At 41.9% G+C, this 18,965-nt stretch overlaps 1 protein-coding gene across 1 annotated transcript in view; it reads right to left on the bottom strand.

Moving 5' to 3' along the window:
* GAL3ST4 (galactose-3-O-sulfotransferase 4) overlaps window positions 1-18,965 on the bottom strand; it is a 63,423-nt gene that overhangs the window by 20,648 nt on the left and 23,810 nt on the right. Inside the window, exon 2 of the mRNA XM_089663233.1 lies at window positions 1,283-1,393. Coding sequence (XP_089519359.1) covers window positions 1,283-1,389 — 107 coding nt within the window. The 5' untranslated portion in view covers window positions 1,390-1,393. The remainder of the gene's footprint in view (window positions 1-1,282; window positions 1,394-18,965) is intronic.

Below are 18,965 nucleotides of genomic sequence, written 5' to 3'. Positions count from 1 at the left end.
GTGTATCAGACATAAAGAGGACATCAGAGGAACAGTCCTGATTTTTTAACATTTTTGATTGTGTTGAGATTGGCATTGGGATGTCACCCTTTTTCCAACCGTAGAGTGGAGATTGGCGTTGTGATGTTACCCTTTTTCCAACCGTAGAGGGGAGATTGGCGTTGTGATGTTACCCTTTTTCCAACCATAGAGGGGAGATTGTCGTTGGGATGTTACCCTTTTTCCAACCGTAGAGTGGAGATTGGCGTTGTGATGTTACCCTTTTTCCAACCGTAGAGGGGAGATTGGCGTTGGGATGTCACCCTTTTTCCAACCGTAGAGGGGAGATTGGCGTTGGGATGTTACCCTTTTTCCAACCGTAGAGTGGAGATTGGCGTTGGGATGTTACCCTTTTTCCAACCTTAGAGGGGAGATTGGCGTTGGGATGTTACCCTTTTTCCAACCGTAGAGGGGAGATTGGCGTTGGGATGTTACCCTTTTTCCAACCGTAGAGGGGAGATTGGAGTTGGGATGTTACCCTTTTTCCAACCGCAGAGTGGAAATTGGCGTTGGGATCTTACCCTTTTTCCAACCTTAGAGGGGAGATTGGCGTTGGGATGTTACCCTTTTTCCAACCGCAGAGTGGAGATTGGCGTTGGGATGTTACCCTTTTTCCAACCGTAGAGGGGAGATTGTCGTTGGGATGTTACCCTTTTTCCAACCGCAGAGTGGAGATTGGCTTTGGGATGTTACCCTTTTTCCAACCGTAGAGGGGAGATTGGCGTTGGGATGTTACCCTTTTTCCAACCGTAGAGTGGAGATTGGCATTGGGATGTTACTCTTTTTTTTGCAGGGGTGGACTGACAATTCATGGGGCCCCTGGGCAATAGGGGATCATGGGCCCCTGTGTCCTTGCCCAAACTCAAAAAAGCCTATGAAAAAGGTACCAGGGGCATCTCATGGGGCCCCCTACTGACCCCGGGCCCTCGGGCAGTGCCCGAGTTTCCAAATGGTCAGTCCACCCCTGTTGGGATGTTACCCTTTTTCCAACCGTAGAGTGGGTAATGCCTATCTGCCCACCTATGTGTCCAGGTCAGTCTGGCGTTGTGTGCTGAGAACGCGGTCAATGACCAAGGTATCACCAATAGCTTTCGGTCACAACTTCTAAATGGTAGCCGGTTGGACATGCTCCCAATCACGTGACCGATATGGAAGCCAATCACATTTTAAAGGGCTGCTGAAGGTGGCATGAAGGGGCTAACAGTACAAAGAATGACACCCATAGACAAAATGAGCCACTCACCTTTTTGGGAAATGGATGCCCAGAAGCTGTATGGTAAGTCCAATGGCCATCAGCACAACGAGGCCGAATCCCATCACTTGTATCCGGCAAACTTGACCCAACCTCATTCTCCTGCCGAGAACAAATGAGTACATGTGAGATCTCAAGTCAGAGAGGCTGCACGTGTTTCAAATTCCAGCTAAGGTGGAGGGCTAATTACAGGGCGCTCTAGTGATTGGAAGCTGATGCAGATCTTACCCTGGAGGCGACAGGGACATCAATCATCCAATACAGCTCTTTAAATAGAAATGGTTGGGTTCTTATTGTCAAACTAACCTGAAAATGAATGTGTAGTTGCTGTGATGGCCATGCTTCGTAGACCTGTTGTATATAGGGATCTTCTATAGACAGTGCAATCCACATCCCTGCAAGCTGACCCTCCATTGACTGTATTTTCTGAAGGGTGAGAACAGCCTGTGTATGTATCCCAACTGTACATGAGGACCTCCATATTTACTCCAAAAATGTGGGCTCTGTGGCAGTGGTGTATTTAGGTTTTGTGCTGCCCTAGGCAACACAGAAATTGGCTCCCCCCCCATTGACCAACAACACCCCAGTCCCCCCCACCCAAGAGAGCCTTCCATTACCACCGCTCCCCATACACTGGCAACTCCCTACCCTGACAACTCACCTTCACAGCTCCAGACATCCCCGGGAACAAGAGTCAGGCTCTGCATACGGCCTCTCTCAGATCCCACCTGGTCCCCGTGCTGTGTGTGTTCCCTCTTCCTTTCCTTCTTTCGGGGGATAGCGCTGCCCCCCTGAAAAATGCTGCTGCCCCCTAAAAATTGGCACCCTAGGCAAATGCCTTGTTTGCCTTGTGGTAAATACACCCCTGCTCTGTGGTCTTCTAAGGCTCATTTACACTTGCAGCTGTTTTACTGCCCCCCTCTGAAAAATGATCTGCAGTAGATTGCTTTTCAGAGGCTTTTGGCAGATGCTTATCCTTGATTGCCTCCTGGATGCCTGTTTTTAACCCCTGAAAGCCTGCAGCAATGCACTGCAGCCGAGTGCTTTACATAGACTTGCAGGGTGGTTGTCGAATGGCCACATGAACTTGGGCCATGTTAGGGAGCAGTATCGCCTGTCATACATGCCTTGTGGTATAGGTTTTACTGCAACAGTGTGTTCTAATATTGACCGTGGAGAACTGGGGGTTTCTAGTCCAAACCCAATTGAGCTATTATCAGAAAACTGTCACGGGGCCCCACCAATCATAAGTAGCTGTGCGGCTGCGGGGATGCCTCAGCATTTTTATGGTGCCCGCCAGCTGAGGCATCCCCGCAGCTGCACAGCTATTTATGATTGGTGGGGCCCTGTGGCAGTGGCCTTGTTAACATGCAGTGGCCCTAGTGGCCTTGTTAACATGCAGCTGGGCAGTTGTGAGATGATTATTATTTTTATTATTATTATACTGGATTTATATTTTTATTATTATACAGGATTTATATATTATTATTATTATTATTATACAGGATTTATATATTATTATTATTATACAGGATTTATATATTATTACTATTATTATACTGGATTTATATATTATTATTATTATTATTATACTGGATTTATATTATTATTATTATTATTATTATACAGGATTTATATATTATTACTATACAGGATTTATATATTATTATTATACAGGATTTATATATTATTATTATTATACAGGATTTATATTATTATTATACAGGATTTATATTATTATTATTATTATTATACAGGATTTATATATTATTATTATTATACTGGATTTATATTTTTATTATTATACAGGATTTATATATTATTATTATACAGGATTTATATTATTATTATTATTATACAGGATTAATATATTATTATTATACAGGATTTATATTATTATTATTATTATTATACAGGATTTATATATTATTATTATACAGGATTTATATATTATTATTATTATTATACAGGATTTATATATTATTATTATTATACTGGATTTATATTATTATTATTATTATTATTATTATTATTATACAGGATTTATATATTATTACTATACAGGATTTATATATTATTATTATACAGGATTTATATATTATTATTATTATACAGGATTTATATTATTATTATACAGGATTTATATTATTTTTATTATTATACAGGATTTATATATTATTATTATTATACAGGATTTATATTATTTTTATTATTATACAGGATTTATATATTATTATTATACAGGATTTATATATTATTATTATTATACTGGATTTATATTATTATTATTATTATACAGGATTTATATATTATTACTGTACAGGATTTATATATTATTATTATACAGGATTTATATATTATTATTGTACAGGATTTATATATTATTATTATACAGGATTTATATATTATTATTGTACAGGATTTATATTATTATTATACAGGATTTATATTATTATTATTATTATACAGGATTTATATATTATTATTATTATACAGGATTTATATTATTTTTATTATTATACAGGATTTATATATTATTATTATTATACAGGATTTATATTATTTTTATTATTATACAGGATTTATATATTATTATTATACAGGATTTATATATTATTATTATACAGGATTTATATTATTATTATTATTATTATACAGGATTTATATATTATTATTATTATTATTATACAGGATTTATATATTATTATTATACAGGATTTATATATTATTATTATTATACAGGATTTATATATTATTATTATTATACAGGATTTATATGGCGCCAACAGTTTGCTCAGCGCTTTACAATATAACGGGAGACAATACAGCAACAATACAGTTCAATACAAGAGGGATAGGAGGGCCCTGATCCTTGGAGCTTACAATCTAGGAGATGGTAAAACTGTGGCTCAACCACCTATTTTTACCACTCGACAACCACCTATGTAAATGAGGCCTTATGGCGTGACACACCTACAGTTCTCTCCTGCTGCTTACAGTACCATTTTTTAAATGATTGACATTTTTCCCCCTCACTTTGCTAATGCTGTATTGCACCCGACCGATTACTCTGATGTATACATTTACCGATCGGCCTGCTGTAAGGACGGCTATACATTATACAATTTTCTTATTCAATTCCCTTTAGATTTACCTTCAGCTATATAGTACAAGGGCCTGGCTGATTGCATACAAGTAGAAAGTGTTTAGGTTTGACCTCCTATTATATGGCTTTGGTAAATCTAAAAGAAAATTTGTATAATGTGTGGCCCCTTTCACACGGAGGGGTGGACCAGTCAGCGGGGAATCTCTCTGCAAGCGGATGACAGGTCTGGGCCTGCTGCAGAGTGGACACAGGCACAGCCCGCTGACCTCTATGGGTGGTCGGATGGAAACGGGCCGCCTGATCCGACTGACGGAAGGGGAAGGGATCCCTATCAGTCTCTTTTTGGCAGATCAGATTGGATGTTGGCGGGTGTTTATAGGACACATGTGTTTACACCCGACGCTCCATACAAGAGAACAGAGGTTCTGATCTTAAAAATGGACCCAATCGGAACATCCGTGTGAAGGGGGCCTAAGGGTCATTGATTAACCCCTTGGCACCGGCGCCTCCCGGCCCTTTAAGGGTTTCAGAAGCCAGGAGGTGGGGAGGGGTTTAGGGTCACGTGACCTCCGTGACACGCCGTCGCGGCAGTTACATGATCGGGAAAGGTCCCGATCGAAAGAGGAGATCGAGACCTTTCTTTCCATGAGTACCGGACATGTGTGCTTTGAGCGTGCAGAGCGCGCGCTCGCAGCACATGTTTTTTTTTAAATAGAACGCAAATGTGCGGCCGCTCGGCATCTAGGCCCAGCGTTTGGCCGCCGCCAAGAGGTTAATTGCAATTGATTTAAACTGCGAGTCAAGGCACCAGTACAAAGATAATGTTCAGTAGATAATTACCCAATGTATGTAAGCAATCTAAATGCACAATCTACTCTGGAGGTACCAGCATCTGCTGGGTTTAGATGGCCGTACTTCATATACTTAACATATAGATTGTAAGCTCCCAGGATCAGGGCCCTCCTATCCCTCTTGTATTGAACTGTATTGTTGCTGTATTGTCCCCCATTATATTGTAAAGCGCTGAGCAAACTGTTGGCGCTATATAAATCCTGTATAATAATAATAATATATAGAGCTCCCTATAGACAGTGCAATCAGCATTCTTACAGGCTGACCCTTCTTAGATTAAATAAAAAAATGAATAAAACACAATCAACTGCCATAGTAGACACAAAAAGAAGGAAGGCTGCAGCTCTGCAATACCTGCTCTCTGGTGTCACCCCCTGCAGTTATCTTTTTCTGCCACTAGATGTCCTCAGTCTTCTAAATTGTGTTATGCCAACTGTTATTCAGTCTGAAAGACTGAGGACATATTGTGAGTGCAGGGCTTCATAGATCTGTCCCCTGAGGAGGTGTCACCATGCCTCTCTGCATCATTATGTTGGGACTTGTAACGGAACCAGACCCCGACTGCGCTAGGGTATTTCCGTTAAACTTCCCTGTCTGAACACCACGGACCCCACCGCTCACCATACAAGACTAGATGACACCAGACTCTTCTTAAGTAAGTAAAACTTCTTTATTTTAACACAAACACAAGATATATACACAGGGCGGGGAAATACAACCAGGAACAGGAAACACATCAGCAGGCCGACCCATCAGTGGGAGGGGCTGCTGGAAACACTCCCCACCAAACCAAGACACAGAACAATGGGATGCAGCACATGGCAGTGAACAATGGACAACCCCCACACCAATATTAGAACATTTCACCCTGTCCCCTAACAGGCACAGGGTAGCTTAAACATAAGAGGGATTTGGGAAGATGATACAGGGGTTCCCCCACCCCCAAACGTCACTTCCGTCACAGGGCTACTCTCATCATAGAGGGCTCACGGACAGTATTTAAAAAAAGCAAAAAAAAACAAAACATGAAATACACACTGCAGAGCCTCCAGAGAAGACAACCAAGGAGCAGGGAGAGAGCCTTGGCTTTGAAGAATAAATGAATGCATTATTTTTTTCTGTCTGGAGTTAAAGCTGAACTCAATGCAGTCAGCATTCTTACAGGCTGACCCTTCTTAGACTAAATAAAAAATTAGTAAAACACAATCAACTGCCATAGTAGACACAAAAAGAAGAAAGACTGCAACTCTGCAATACCTGCTCTCTGGTGCCACCCCCTGTAGTTATCTTTTTCCGCCACTAGATGTCCTCAGTCTTCTAGGTTGTGTTATGCCAACTGTTATTCGTTCCAAAAGACTGAGGACATATTGTGAGTGCAGGGCATCATAGATCTGTCCCCTGAGGAGGTGTCACCATGCCTCCCTGCATCATTATGTTGGGGCCACTCTCTGCATCGTAGAGGGCTCACGGACAGTATTAAATAAAAAAAAAAAAACATAAAATACACACTGAAGAGCCTCCAGAGAAGACAACCAAGGAGCAGGGACAGAGCCTTGGCTTTGAAGAGTATATAGCTCAATCATTTTTTTTCTGTCTGAAGTTAAAGTTGAACTCCGTGTAAAATCAGTACTAACATTTAGGGCAGTATCTGCCCAGGGACGAATGTCCAGAATGCAAGCAGTCCACAGCTTCGACCAGGGGCGGACTGACAACTCATGGGGCCCCCGGGCAATAGGGGATCATGGGGCCCCTGTGTCCTTGCTCAAACTCAAAAAAGCCTATGAAAAAGGTACCAGGGGCATCTCATGGGGCCCCCTACTAACCCCGGGCCCTCGGGCAGTACCAGAGTTTCCAAATGGTCAGTCTGCCCCTGGCTTCGACAAAGGCAGAGTGAATGAGGTCTAATGCCTTTCCTCAACTGATCCTAAGATAGAGCAAATACCACACATGTTTTGGCTATAATAAGGTAACAGAACAGGGGCATACCTCGGAAATCTGGTTCCGGATGCCTGCGGGAGTTTGGGATTTCAGCCAGTAATCTGGCTCCATGTGGGTTAATGTTGAGTTATTTCAGACGTGCGCTCCTGGGAAAGTAGTTTGGATGAAGACGGGAACAAGTCTCAGCTTCCCCCCCTTCCGTCTATTTTCGGCAGCCTGCCCCTGTATCAGTTCTCCACCGTCTGCCTTTCCCATTTTATAAATCCATCATCACCCTCATCTCATCCTTGCTCCTGTGCCTGGTCCCAATCACTCCATCCTGGGGCTCCATAACTTCGTCCAAACCCCAAAGTTGGATGGGTTCTATATTAAGGCTTTGGAGAAAAACCAGCTGCAGGCTAAGACGGTTTCAACCATGCTGCCAGAATGACTTCATTACGAGGGTGGAGGTTAATGCCGACATCTGTAGAAGCTGAGCGAAAATATTTTTAAACAGAATAGTGGACAAGGACCCAAACTTAACCCATGCGGAGAGAAGGAACTTTGCTATCACCCTTCTCAGCTGCACATGCTCACCTTCTCTTTGTCATGTTTGGTTCTCTTCATCTACTGGCTATGAGGAGCATGAGACTTCCCCCCATATTACAGCCAAGGTTCATGGTGATAGGCTGCTCAGTCACCCAGGGCTGTCACATGGGTTCGGTCAAAGAGTCTCCACTCTTGTGTAAGCTCCACATCCCAATTCAGAGCTTGCACAGGGTTCTTTTAGCTGAACGGAGTGGCTGGCGAGTGAAGGAGTGGTAAGAATGAGCAGCTGACGTGTTAGGCCTCTTTACCACAAGGGCAGTAAATACAGGTAGTTGAGCTGCAGTTTTACCAGCCTGTGAATGGACAGTGAAAGGAGAAGCAGCACAACGATTATTATTTATTATTATACAGTATTTATAAAGCGACAATAGTTCGCTCAGCGCTGTACATTACAAAGGGGGACAGAACATGTGACAGAACAATACCAATGCAAAACATGAGGGGATCGAGGGCCCTGCTCTTTCGAGCTTACAATCTAGGAGGGAGGGGGTGGTGGTACAGGAGGAGATAGCTGTGGGGGATGGAGTGGTAGGAAGAGTGGAGGAGGTCGTTAAGTTAGCAGGGGGTGGGGTAGGCTTCCCTGAAGAGATGGGTTTTCAGGGTTCGCCTAAAGGAGAGAAGAGTAGGTGATAATCTGATGGGTTGGGGCAGGGAGTTCCAGAGGATGGGTGACACCCTGGAGAAGTCCTGGAGGTAGGCATGGGAGGAGGAGACCAGGGAACTAGAGAGAAGGAGGTCTTGTGAGGAGCGGAGTGTGCGTGCTGGGCGGTACTTGGATATTAGGTCAGTGATGTAGTTCAGGGCAGTATGGTGGACAGCTTTGTACGTCAGTGTTAGGATTTTGAATTTGATCCGTTGCGCAATCGGAAGCCAGTGGAGGGATTGGCAGAGGGGGGTGGCGGAGATGGAGCGGTTGGAAAGGTGAATGAGTCTGGCAGCCGTATTCAGGATCGACTGAAGCGGGGATAGCCAGCGGCGAGGCAGGCCAGTGAGGAGGGAGTTGCAGTAGTCGAGTCGTGATATGATGAGGGAGTGGATGAGCTGTTTAGTGGTTTCTGGGGTTAGGAACGTGCGGATTTTGGCGATGTTGCGGAGGTGGAGTCTGCACAATAAGCTCATCTCAGAGTCATTCTGGGCTCTCTCCTCGTATCGGCATTCTTCTTGTCAGCACAAGAACATGCTGTACAGGAACCGCAAGAGGCTGAGGCCAGGTGAAACTCAGGTACTCACACTGCCTGTAGTCAACCTTTTCATTGCCATGGGTATAATACTTACACCTGCAGCAGTGGGGGATGACCCTGGAGGAGCACAGGGGAGTCCGCTGAGGAGGACTGGAGCTGTGTGGAGCCAATTTAGGTGCTATTTTTGGTGGTGTTGCAGTAACAACAATAGGAGAACAAGTGGAGGTGGATGATACATTTGGAGAAATGATTCCCTAAAGTGGGAAAAATGCATGATGACCTATTTTAATAGATAGGTCAATGGATCCGGGTGAATGCATGAAGTGAATGGTGGTGGGACTCACTTGGAAGTCAATTCAGAAGTGGAAATAGAAATTTCATACTGAATACAGGTGTTTCAGATTATTTATATTTTGGACTATATGGACTATTTAATATAAGGAAGATTATAGGATATTTTGGTTTTTCACAGTGTTAAAAATTCATACAAATTTTAATAAAGAGTTCCTGTATATGTATTTCAGCGCACAGTAGAATAGCTTGTGCTGCACTTTTTTTCTATATAGAGCAGTGGGGGGGCTGCTACAACAGCCAGTAAGACATGTGTAAATTTTACTATCTGAAGGTCAGCTTTTGGATGAAATAATTTCCATGGACCCCCCAAATGGGCAATCCACCCCAACATGTTTCCTGGTCTCCACTGTCCAACCTGTGGTGTGTATTATGCCGCTTCTGGTTTCTGCTATCTCTTTCCCTTGTGGCTGTGGCAACACAATAAAGTTGAGTAAAAAAAAAGTGTAAAAAAATGAAAGTGACACCCAAGCACTTAAACCCCCCCCCATAAAAAAAGAAAAAAAATCTTAAAGCTCCCTTCCACTTAAAACCACTTCAAGTCCGGACACTTTTACCCCCTTCCTGTCCAGGCCAATTTTCAGCTTTCAGCGCTATCGCACTTTGAATGACAGTTGCGCGGTCATGCAACACTGTACCCATATGAGTTTTTTAGCATTTTTTTGAGACAGATAAAACTTTATTTTGGTGGTATTTATTCACCACTGGAATTTTTTTTTTTTTTGCTATATAAATGAATAAGTCCAAAAATGTTGAAAAAAAAGTGTTTTTCTAATATAATTTTGCAAATAAATAATATTTCATCATAAATCTTGGCAAAAATGTATTCAGTTATCTTTTTAGCAAAAAAAAATAACCCAAATTAGTTTATAACCAAAAATTATAATTTTAAATTTTTTTTTTTAATTTTAATTTTATTTTTTTATATTATTATTTATGTTTTTTTTTTTTAACATTCTGTCACCCTAGCAGTACAGTGTCACCATGGTCACACTGTACTACTTCTGGGGGGTGATGAAAAATTTTTTTTTTACACTGATTGCTTTTATACCCATAAAGGCTGTAAAATCAATAATTTCTCCTTCTCTCTGGCTGCATTCTTGCAGCCATTGAGAAATACTGTGAGAGCTGTGATTGGACACAGCTTGTCACATGGTACAAGGCTGTGAATAGCCCTGTACCATGTGACCTCTGTGATCATTCACAGATTTCACACGTAGTAAGGAATGATGTCAGAAGTGACATCTTGCTTACTACTGTTCATGTGATCACTGATTGGCCAATTAGTGATCACATGACCAGGACCTCACACAGAGGTCCTGTACGGCGATCGGTGTTCCGCTGTGTCCGGAGGACACAACAGGCGCCGGATCGTGATGCTGCACGCTCCCAGGGAGCGCGCACAATCCAAAATGTCGGGCATCATTTCGCACAACCAGACCACACAATGGAAGACCTCAATATTTTAGTTCTTAAAGGAAATTTCAAAACTATTCAGGAAAGGAAAACTTTTGAACTAAGAATGATAATTCTATTTGATAACGGCCTTAATTTGGACATGGGATTCCTCACTTATTATCCAATAGTTTTACGACCCCCTCTGTGAGTGTTGGGCCCCCCTCCCCCCAGTCTTTGCTTTTGCTCTGTCTTATTTCTAGTCTAATCCTCGTTTTATAACCATTGCTGTGTACACTTGTTTGTGTGTGTTTTTTTTCTTTCTTTTTTTTTTCTCCCCCTTTTAACATTTCTTTTAACATTCTGCTAAAACTTTGTGAAGTAGTACTGCCTGGATCTTGAAGAAGGGGACATACCCCGAAAGCTTGCCCTCAGAATTGTATATTAGTGCAAATAAAATAAAAAAAGTATCACGGACAGTACTCAATTGTTTCTATAATAAACAACAAATTTCAAGGAGTGTAAACTGCGTTTATTTTTCGACATACTCCCCTGCTACCTTTATACACTTATCCCAGCGTTTAACTAATGCCTGAAAAGCTTCAGCATAGAAAGATTTGGCAGTACGCCTGAACCATCCTGACAGCCGGCATCATTGTGTTCACCGTTCCCAAAGAAATATTTGTCTCTTGTGCAAATTCCAGGCAGGTTATGCGTTGATGATCCAGGATCAGGAGTTCCATGTGCTGAATATTCACAGGAATGACTGCTGTGGGCTGGGAACCACCATGGCTGGGATCCTCACTGATGGGCACGTGAGATGGGGAAACAGCTTTCATTGTTTGAACACTGATTGTGTGGAAGTAAATTAATGTTTTGATTGACTTTCTGAGGTTTAGCCACAAGATGTCACTGTTTTTCTAACACAGCCTCAGACTGCATAGATATTTGTATATTCATGAAGAAGTGAAGTTTTCACACAGAGTTGGAATTTAGTGAACAGGAAGAGGAGACTGCAGCCATGTTTTGAACGGTGCTGAATGAAGGGGCCATGTGAGTTGAGAATCCGATGACATCCAGGTGTGGGAGCTTCCCTCGGTAACCAGAGCTGCGGCTAAGTGAAGCTGATCGTGTCCAAGACCCTGATCCTGTTCAGAGAAAGGAAGATTGCTGCCAGTAATGCTGATGAGAGCAGAGGAACAACACAGCATACACTGCAATATCTCAAGCTTGTTGGAGAGACATTTGTTCTGTTCAGAGTCACCAGCGGATGCAAAGCAGACCTGGGTTGGTAAGATCGTGCACGCACCTCATTTCAGTGTTGGCGCCTATAGACTGAGTCCAGGCCTATAGTTAGTTAGTTAGGGTCTCTGCTTGTGTCAGGCCACAAGTGTTGTTACTGATCATTGGAAGGACTCCACAACTTAAAGTGACATTTCACATAGGAGAGCTGATAAAATCCTACAAACTCAAGTCAGACTGGCGTTTTGCTCAGAAGGAATACTCAGGCACGTGCTACAGGACCAGTTATGGGAGGGGGAATACTGTAGATTTGTGTAAGATTGTAAGCTGTTGTGCTGCACCGCAGGCTAGCCCATACCATACACCCATACACTGATTCCTGCTCTTTTAGGGTAATAACAGGTAAGGTGTGGCAGCTTAGTTGTGCCCCCCAGTAGGTAAATTACTACACCTTCTACCTTCATCCATCAGGAGGCGCCGTGCTGTGCAGCACAAGGGTCTCAGCCATTGGGCTGGGTGTATGTACATTTATTGTATGTTTCCAGCATTTGGGGTTGTGTTTATTTGCCACATCTAAGTAAAATTCTGTTGTGGCAAAAGCTGGTGTTGGGGTTGCTTTCCTCGTTCGTGACTTCACTGTATCCTGGGGAGCCCACCCCGGTACACGGCTTACAGACATACGGCCATCTTTAAAATGTTTACACCATTCAGATGTCTTCCTGCAGTTGAGCATCACATCACGTCACAGGATTGCACTTTTGCTCTCCTGCGACCCAAAATTAGCCCGCAACGTGGTAAATGCCACTACCAGCTGATGTTACAAAGCTGCTCCAGGCCCAGGAAAGATCCAGACCATATTGTCGGGATCCACACAGGTGCCAGAATGGCAGCTGTCTCAGCCTCTTAGTGTGCGGCTGAGAGCCGGAGACAACTGCTCCTGCCCCCACCCCCCCAGCCTGACACTTCAGTGAGCCCTGGGTTCAGTGGTCTCAGCTCCAAGCAGACATGTGCAACCAGCGGACATGTGATAGCTCAGTTCTTGGGCGTAGAGCCAGCAGGGGATAGCTGCAGAATGGAGGTGAGGATGTGTTTATTTCTAAGTCCAATTCTTCTCTTTTGATTTTAGTGTATTTTTACCAAAAAATTTGCATTTAGTAAATTGTTACACTAATATTGTGTAATCAAAAAAAATTAACCATTTTATTCTTGGTCACTGTTTTCCGAAAAAATATAACATTTGGGAGTTTTAACTAATCTTCAGGCCTAAAATATGCATTTAATGTCAGCAAAAAAAAGCAAAACGGCTCTGGCCCCCCAAAAATTACAAGCTAAAATACATTTTAAATAGCCCATTAGGCCCCATGTACATGGGACGTTTCTGAACGATGGAAACTAACTGCTGGAAAACACAGGTTAAAAAACGTCTGTTTAGCCGAATTTGCATAACGTGTTTATACACGTTTTTTGCAGATAAGCACAGGAGAACCTCCCGAATGCCCAGAATGCAATGAAAAGTGGTGAATTATTAGCTATTTCAGACGGTTTCAGAAAAATACAGAGAGTAGAAGCAGAGACAGCAGTATGTGTTGATATTAGCTTAGGTGTGAGTTGCTCATTAACATTTCTTTTGTTTCCAAGGGTGGGAAAGGTGTCTGGTGGAGGGAGTCATTAAGGTCACCTGGCAGGGGGTCTTCATGAGGAATTTGAGGTGTGAATAGTCATTCACATATCTTTTGTTTCCAAGGGTGAGAGAGGTCTGAGGTGTGAATTGGTCATTACAATGTGTGACAAGCTTGGTAGGAACATCCTGTGTTCAGTGTTTTGTCCATCTGAGTACCTTGAAAACTCTTTGCATGCATTTTTCATGCTGAAAAAAGGCTCTGGACAGCATCGGGAACTGGAAGAGTTAAAACAAAAATTAAACCGAAAATGCTTATAAATGCAATTTGCTGCGTTTAGCCGTGTTTACAAGCGTTTTGCTTTTGAAACGCTGAAAAAAATCAACATCTGAATGCAAGTTTGTTGTGTTCAAAAAAACAACTGTAAACTCAACTGCCTGTAAACGACTGTAAAGGACGATGTGTAGATGGACACATAGGAAAACATTAGGGTGAGTTCAGGGGCTGCTGAAAAACACGCAGAACAGCTCCTAAATGTGAGTTTATCAGCTGCAGTGTACATGAGCTTTTAAAAGACAAAAATACGGCACTACCTGCCTGGAGTTTTAATGTTCTCCCTGTGCCTGCATGGGTTTCCTCCGGGTACTCCGGTTTCCTCCCACACTCCAAAGACATGCTGGTAGGTTAATTGGCTCCTGGCTAAATTGTCCCTAGTATGTGTATGTATGAATGTGAGTTAGGGACCTTAGATTGTACGCCCCTTGAGGGTTAGGGACCTTAGATTGTACGCCGCTTGAGGGTTAGGGACTGATGTGAATGTACAATATATATGTAAAAGCGCTGTGTAAATTGATGGCGCAATATAAGTACCTGAAATAAATAAATGTAAATTGTGCAAAAATGTTGGTCTTATATGGGATCTTGTTTCAAAATGTCAAACATGCTGGTCCCATATCAGATCTTATGTAAAAAACATCAGTCCCGTATAGGTCCTTATATAAGTACCTGAAATAATAATAAATAATAAAAAATAATAATAATAAATAATAAAAAAAAAAAAAAAAATAATAAATAACAAAACCAGATTTTGCTGCAGTGTTCGCCTGGAATCTAAAGATTTCGACTGCAGTACTTTTTCCTGTCACTGGATGTCCTCAGTCTGATGGCCAGCCCTCCCCCAGCCTGTGACTGGACAGTGAAAGGAGAAGCAGCACAGTGATGAGCTCATCCCTCTGCCACTGTTTCCTCCAATCAGCATGCTTACATGGCTTATATTTAAAAGCTACATGTAATGACGTACCGATTAACTGCAGAGCTGCAATATATTGTGTCTTTTATGTCTGCCTAAAGTTCTTTCATTTTTTTTTTTTTTTAAAGTCTGCTACATATGATTTTGAGCGGGGAAAATACTTCTCTTCGCTGTCGTGCTCTACATCTGTTTCCCTTTGCTGGATTCAGTTGTAATTTTGGCACCATGTTTTTATTGTAGTGTCCGTGCCAACATTTTTTGTCATTGATATACTCTGGTATGAGTTTATTTTGGCTGAAGACATTATTTGTACTCTCTGCTATTGGATCACGGCTGCTGTTTTGCTTACGGATTACAGCCTATACTGCACGACTAATTTTAAATAGATTAGTCGTTCTTGCAAAATTGCTTGAAATTAATGGCAGAAAGGCAGTAATCAATCCCTGAGTAGTAAAACAAATGGTTCCCTATGGTGTACACTGGTCAAGAGCATGTAGTGGTGATTACGGCTAGGGCAGTGGTTCTCAACCTTCCTAATGCCGCGACCGTTTAATACGGTTCTTTATGTTGTGGTGACCCCCAACCATAAAATTATTTACCCAGTAAATGTAATTCATGAGTGTCGTTTTTACCTCCAATACTGCTGCTTTCAACACAGTAGCTGCTTTCAACACAGTAGCTGCTTTCAACACAGTAGCAGCTTTCTACACAGTAGCAGCTTTCTACACAGTAGCTTCTCTTTACACATCGGAAATATATGTTTTCCGATGGTCTTAGGCGACCCCTGTGAAAAGGTCGTTCGACCCCCAAAGGGGTCGCGACCCACAGGGCTAGGGCTACGGGAGTGATTTAAATCTCTTGCTACTGAGAGGTTTAGAATTCACTCTGCTCCATTGCAGCAAGCATGGTATCCTACATGTGTAAGCGTCAATGGGTCAAAACAGTTTCTTTTCCCTTTCCCACTAAACTGAAATGCATAGATGTGATCCGGCTCCATAGGAAAGAATGGGGCTTCTATCTAAAATGTAGGCAGGTGCAGGCTGCGGCAAAAAAATTCATATGGGTACAGTGTTGCATGACCGCGCAATTGTCATTCAAAGTGTGACAGCGCTGAAAATTGGAAGGGGGTGAAAGTGTCCGGACTTAAAGTGGTTAAACACAAAAAGTTGCATTTTTGGTTCTATAGACTTCAATGGAAACGCTGCAGAAAAGCATGTAGTGCGTTTTTGACGCGTTTTGCATTTTAGGCTGCCTAGCAACAGGAAAAAAAAATGCAACAAAAATGCATAAAAAGCGCATGTGCAAAAAACACAAAATGGACCACAAAAAGGACTGCAGAAACGGATCAAGCGTAAATTGCATAGGTAAAGCAGCCTATTCTAAAATGTTAAGAGTTTTTTTTTTCCTTTTGAAATTCAACTTTTTTTTTTGCAATAACAGTTTTCCCTTTAAAAATAAGTGGAGCATTCCTTTAACCACTTCCCGACCGGCCGTTGTATATAAACGGCCGGGCGGTGGCAGTGCAGGATCGGGTGGCCGTTTATAAACGGCCTCCCCGCACCCTGCTTGTGTGCACTCCCTGGGAGCACGCAGCACCGCGATTCGGTGCCCGCTGTGTCCTCCGGACACAGTGAAACACTGATCGTCGGACGGGACCTCTGTACGGGGTCCCGATCATGTAATCACTGATTGGCCAATCAGTGATTACATGCAAAGTAGTAAGCAAGATGTCACTTGTGACATCATTGCTTACTACGTGTGAAATCTGTGAATGATCACAGAGGTCACATGGTACAGGGCTATTCACAACAGCCTTGTACCATGTGACAAGCTGTGACCAATCACAGCTCACTCAGTATTTCTCAATGCAGCCAGAGAGAAAGAGAAATGATTGCTTTTACATCCTATATTGTGTAAAAAAAAAAAAAAAAAATCTTCATCACCCCTTACAAGCAGTACAGTGGCACTATGGTGACACTATACTGCTAGGGTGACAGTATGTAAAAAAAATAAATAAATAAAAGATTGTAAGCTCGAAAACGCAGGGCCCTCGATCCCCTCATGTTTCACATTGTATTGTTATTGTTCTGTCACATGTTCTGTCCCCCTTTGTAATGTACAGCGCTGAGCGAACTATTGGCGCTTTATAAATACTGTATAATAATAATAATAATATAAAAATATAAATAAAAATGTAAAAACAAATGTTTAAAAATTATAATAATTTTTGGTTATAAACTAATTTGGATTTTTTTTTTTACAAAAAAGATAATGGAATAAATTTTGGCCAAGATTATGGATGAAATATTATTTATTTGCAAAATTTTATTTAAAAAAACACTTTTTTTCAAAATTTTTGGACATTCTCATTTACATAACGAAAAAAATAAAAATCCCAGCGGTGAATAAATACCACCAAAATAAAGCTTTATCTGTCTCAAAAAAATGGTAAAAAATTCATATGGGTACAGTGTTGCATGACCGCGCAATTGTCATTCAAAGTGTGATAGCGCTGAAAGCTGAAAATTGCCCTGGTCAGGAAGGGGGTGAAAGTGTCTGGAATGGAAGTGGTTAAATAAAATGTGTCATTCGTCGCTACATTAGTAAAGAAATATTTGGAAGCGAGGGGTCGTTATGCAGGAGAGAAGCAGTTAAGGGAGGGACCGTCTGCCACTTCACTTAACGAGGTGACTAAAGTTGGAGCAAGTTACTCATTGACAACTTTAACTGCAAAGCAACATACGTGTTGCGTGTTGAGACAGAATTTTATAATAATCCGCTTACCCCGGCCCTCTTTGCCATCATGAATTGGACTAAACAAGAGCCTCTTAAGGTGGCCCCTGACCTCATCAACTGTCACTTTTCAAGAGAGCAGCATGTTGCAATAAGAAACTCATTCTTCCAGACAGTACTTGAGACTCCAGAAATACGCAGCTATGGCGATACGGGGGGAGATTTCTCTTAACCCTTTTTCTCCCAGAGCTGTTTTTGTGTTTTTGCACACCCATTTAAAAATCATTTTTAGGCCTGACGATTAGTTAAACCCCCATACATTACATATTTATATCAGTTGATATTTGCGCACCGGTTTACAAAGCAAAACGATTCAGTAAAAAAATACACTAATGGTCATTTTAGGGAACATCCAACACAACAAACACTTTACTCCTGCGCTAGGAAAGGACTCAGTAGACCCAATAGGAATGTTCTGGAATTTTCTGGAATATGCACTGCTTGCTGCCCTCAACAGACCGGGGTGGTCCAAATACACTGGATACAAATGGAGAAACAGAAAAAGGGCGCACCGACCTAGTGCATTATCATTTAAAATAATTTATTGAAGAAACAAAATAGGTATCATACTCACAATGGACATAATAACACAGGCATGTCAAACTGAACAAGGTGTATGATCCAAACAACATCTGAGTTCATACGATGGAACCCTGGTTGACCAACTGGCTAACGCGTTTCGAGGACGCAACCTCTTCCTCAGAGCCAAAGACATGCTGGTAGGCTCTGAGGAAGAGGTTGTGTCCTCGATCATACATCTTGTTCAGTTTGACATACCTGTGTTATTATGTCCATTGTGAGTATGATACCTATTTTGTTTCTTCATTTTAGGGCACACAATGCAATATACTACACTACTTTTTTGTTAAAATATAAAAAGATGAGATTGCGCTGAGTAAATAGATACCCAACATGTCAAGCCTTAAATCTGTGTGCGCCTGTAAAACACCAAACCATCTTTTGGTACCCCCCCCCCCCAAAAGGTGCCAAAAATGGCAGTGGAGGCGGGGAGGAGGCAAACAAGCGGAGCTTTTACTTTTGAGTGGAACTCCGCTTTGAGTGCTTTGGTCTAGCTTTGTTTTCTTTTTATTTTTTTTTTATTTCACTTTCAATGCAATATATATATACATACAATTATTATTATTTATTTCAGGTACTTATATACAGGGGTGGACTGACAACTCATGGGGCCCCCGGGCAATAGGGGATCATGGGGCCCCTGTGTCCTTGCCCAGACTCAAAAAAGCCTATGAAAAAGGTACCAGGGGTATCTAATGGGGCCCCCTACTGACCCCGGGCCCTCGGGCAGTGCCCGAGTTTCCAAATGGTCAGTCCGCCCCATATAGCGCCATCAATTTAC

This window comes from Staurois parvus, unplaced genomic scaffold, assembly GCF_062004578.1.
Source record: "Staurois parvus isolate SC_StPar_1 unplaced genomic scaffold, SC_StPar_1.0 ptg001642l, whole genome shotgun sequence".
Classification (NCBI taxonomy): Eukaryota; Metazoa; Chordata; class Amphibia; order Anura; family Ranidae; genus Staurois; species Staurois parvus.
This window is presented reverse-complemented; position numbering and strand designations above follow the sequence as displayed.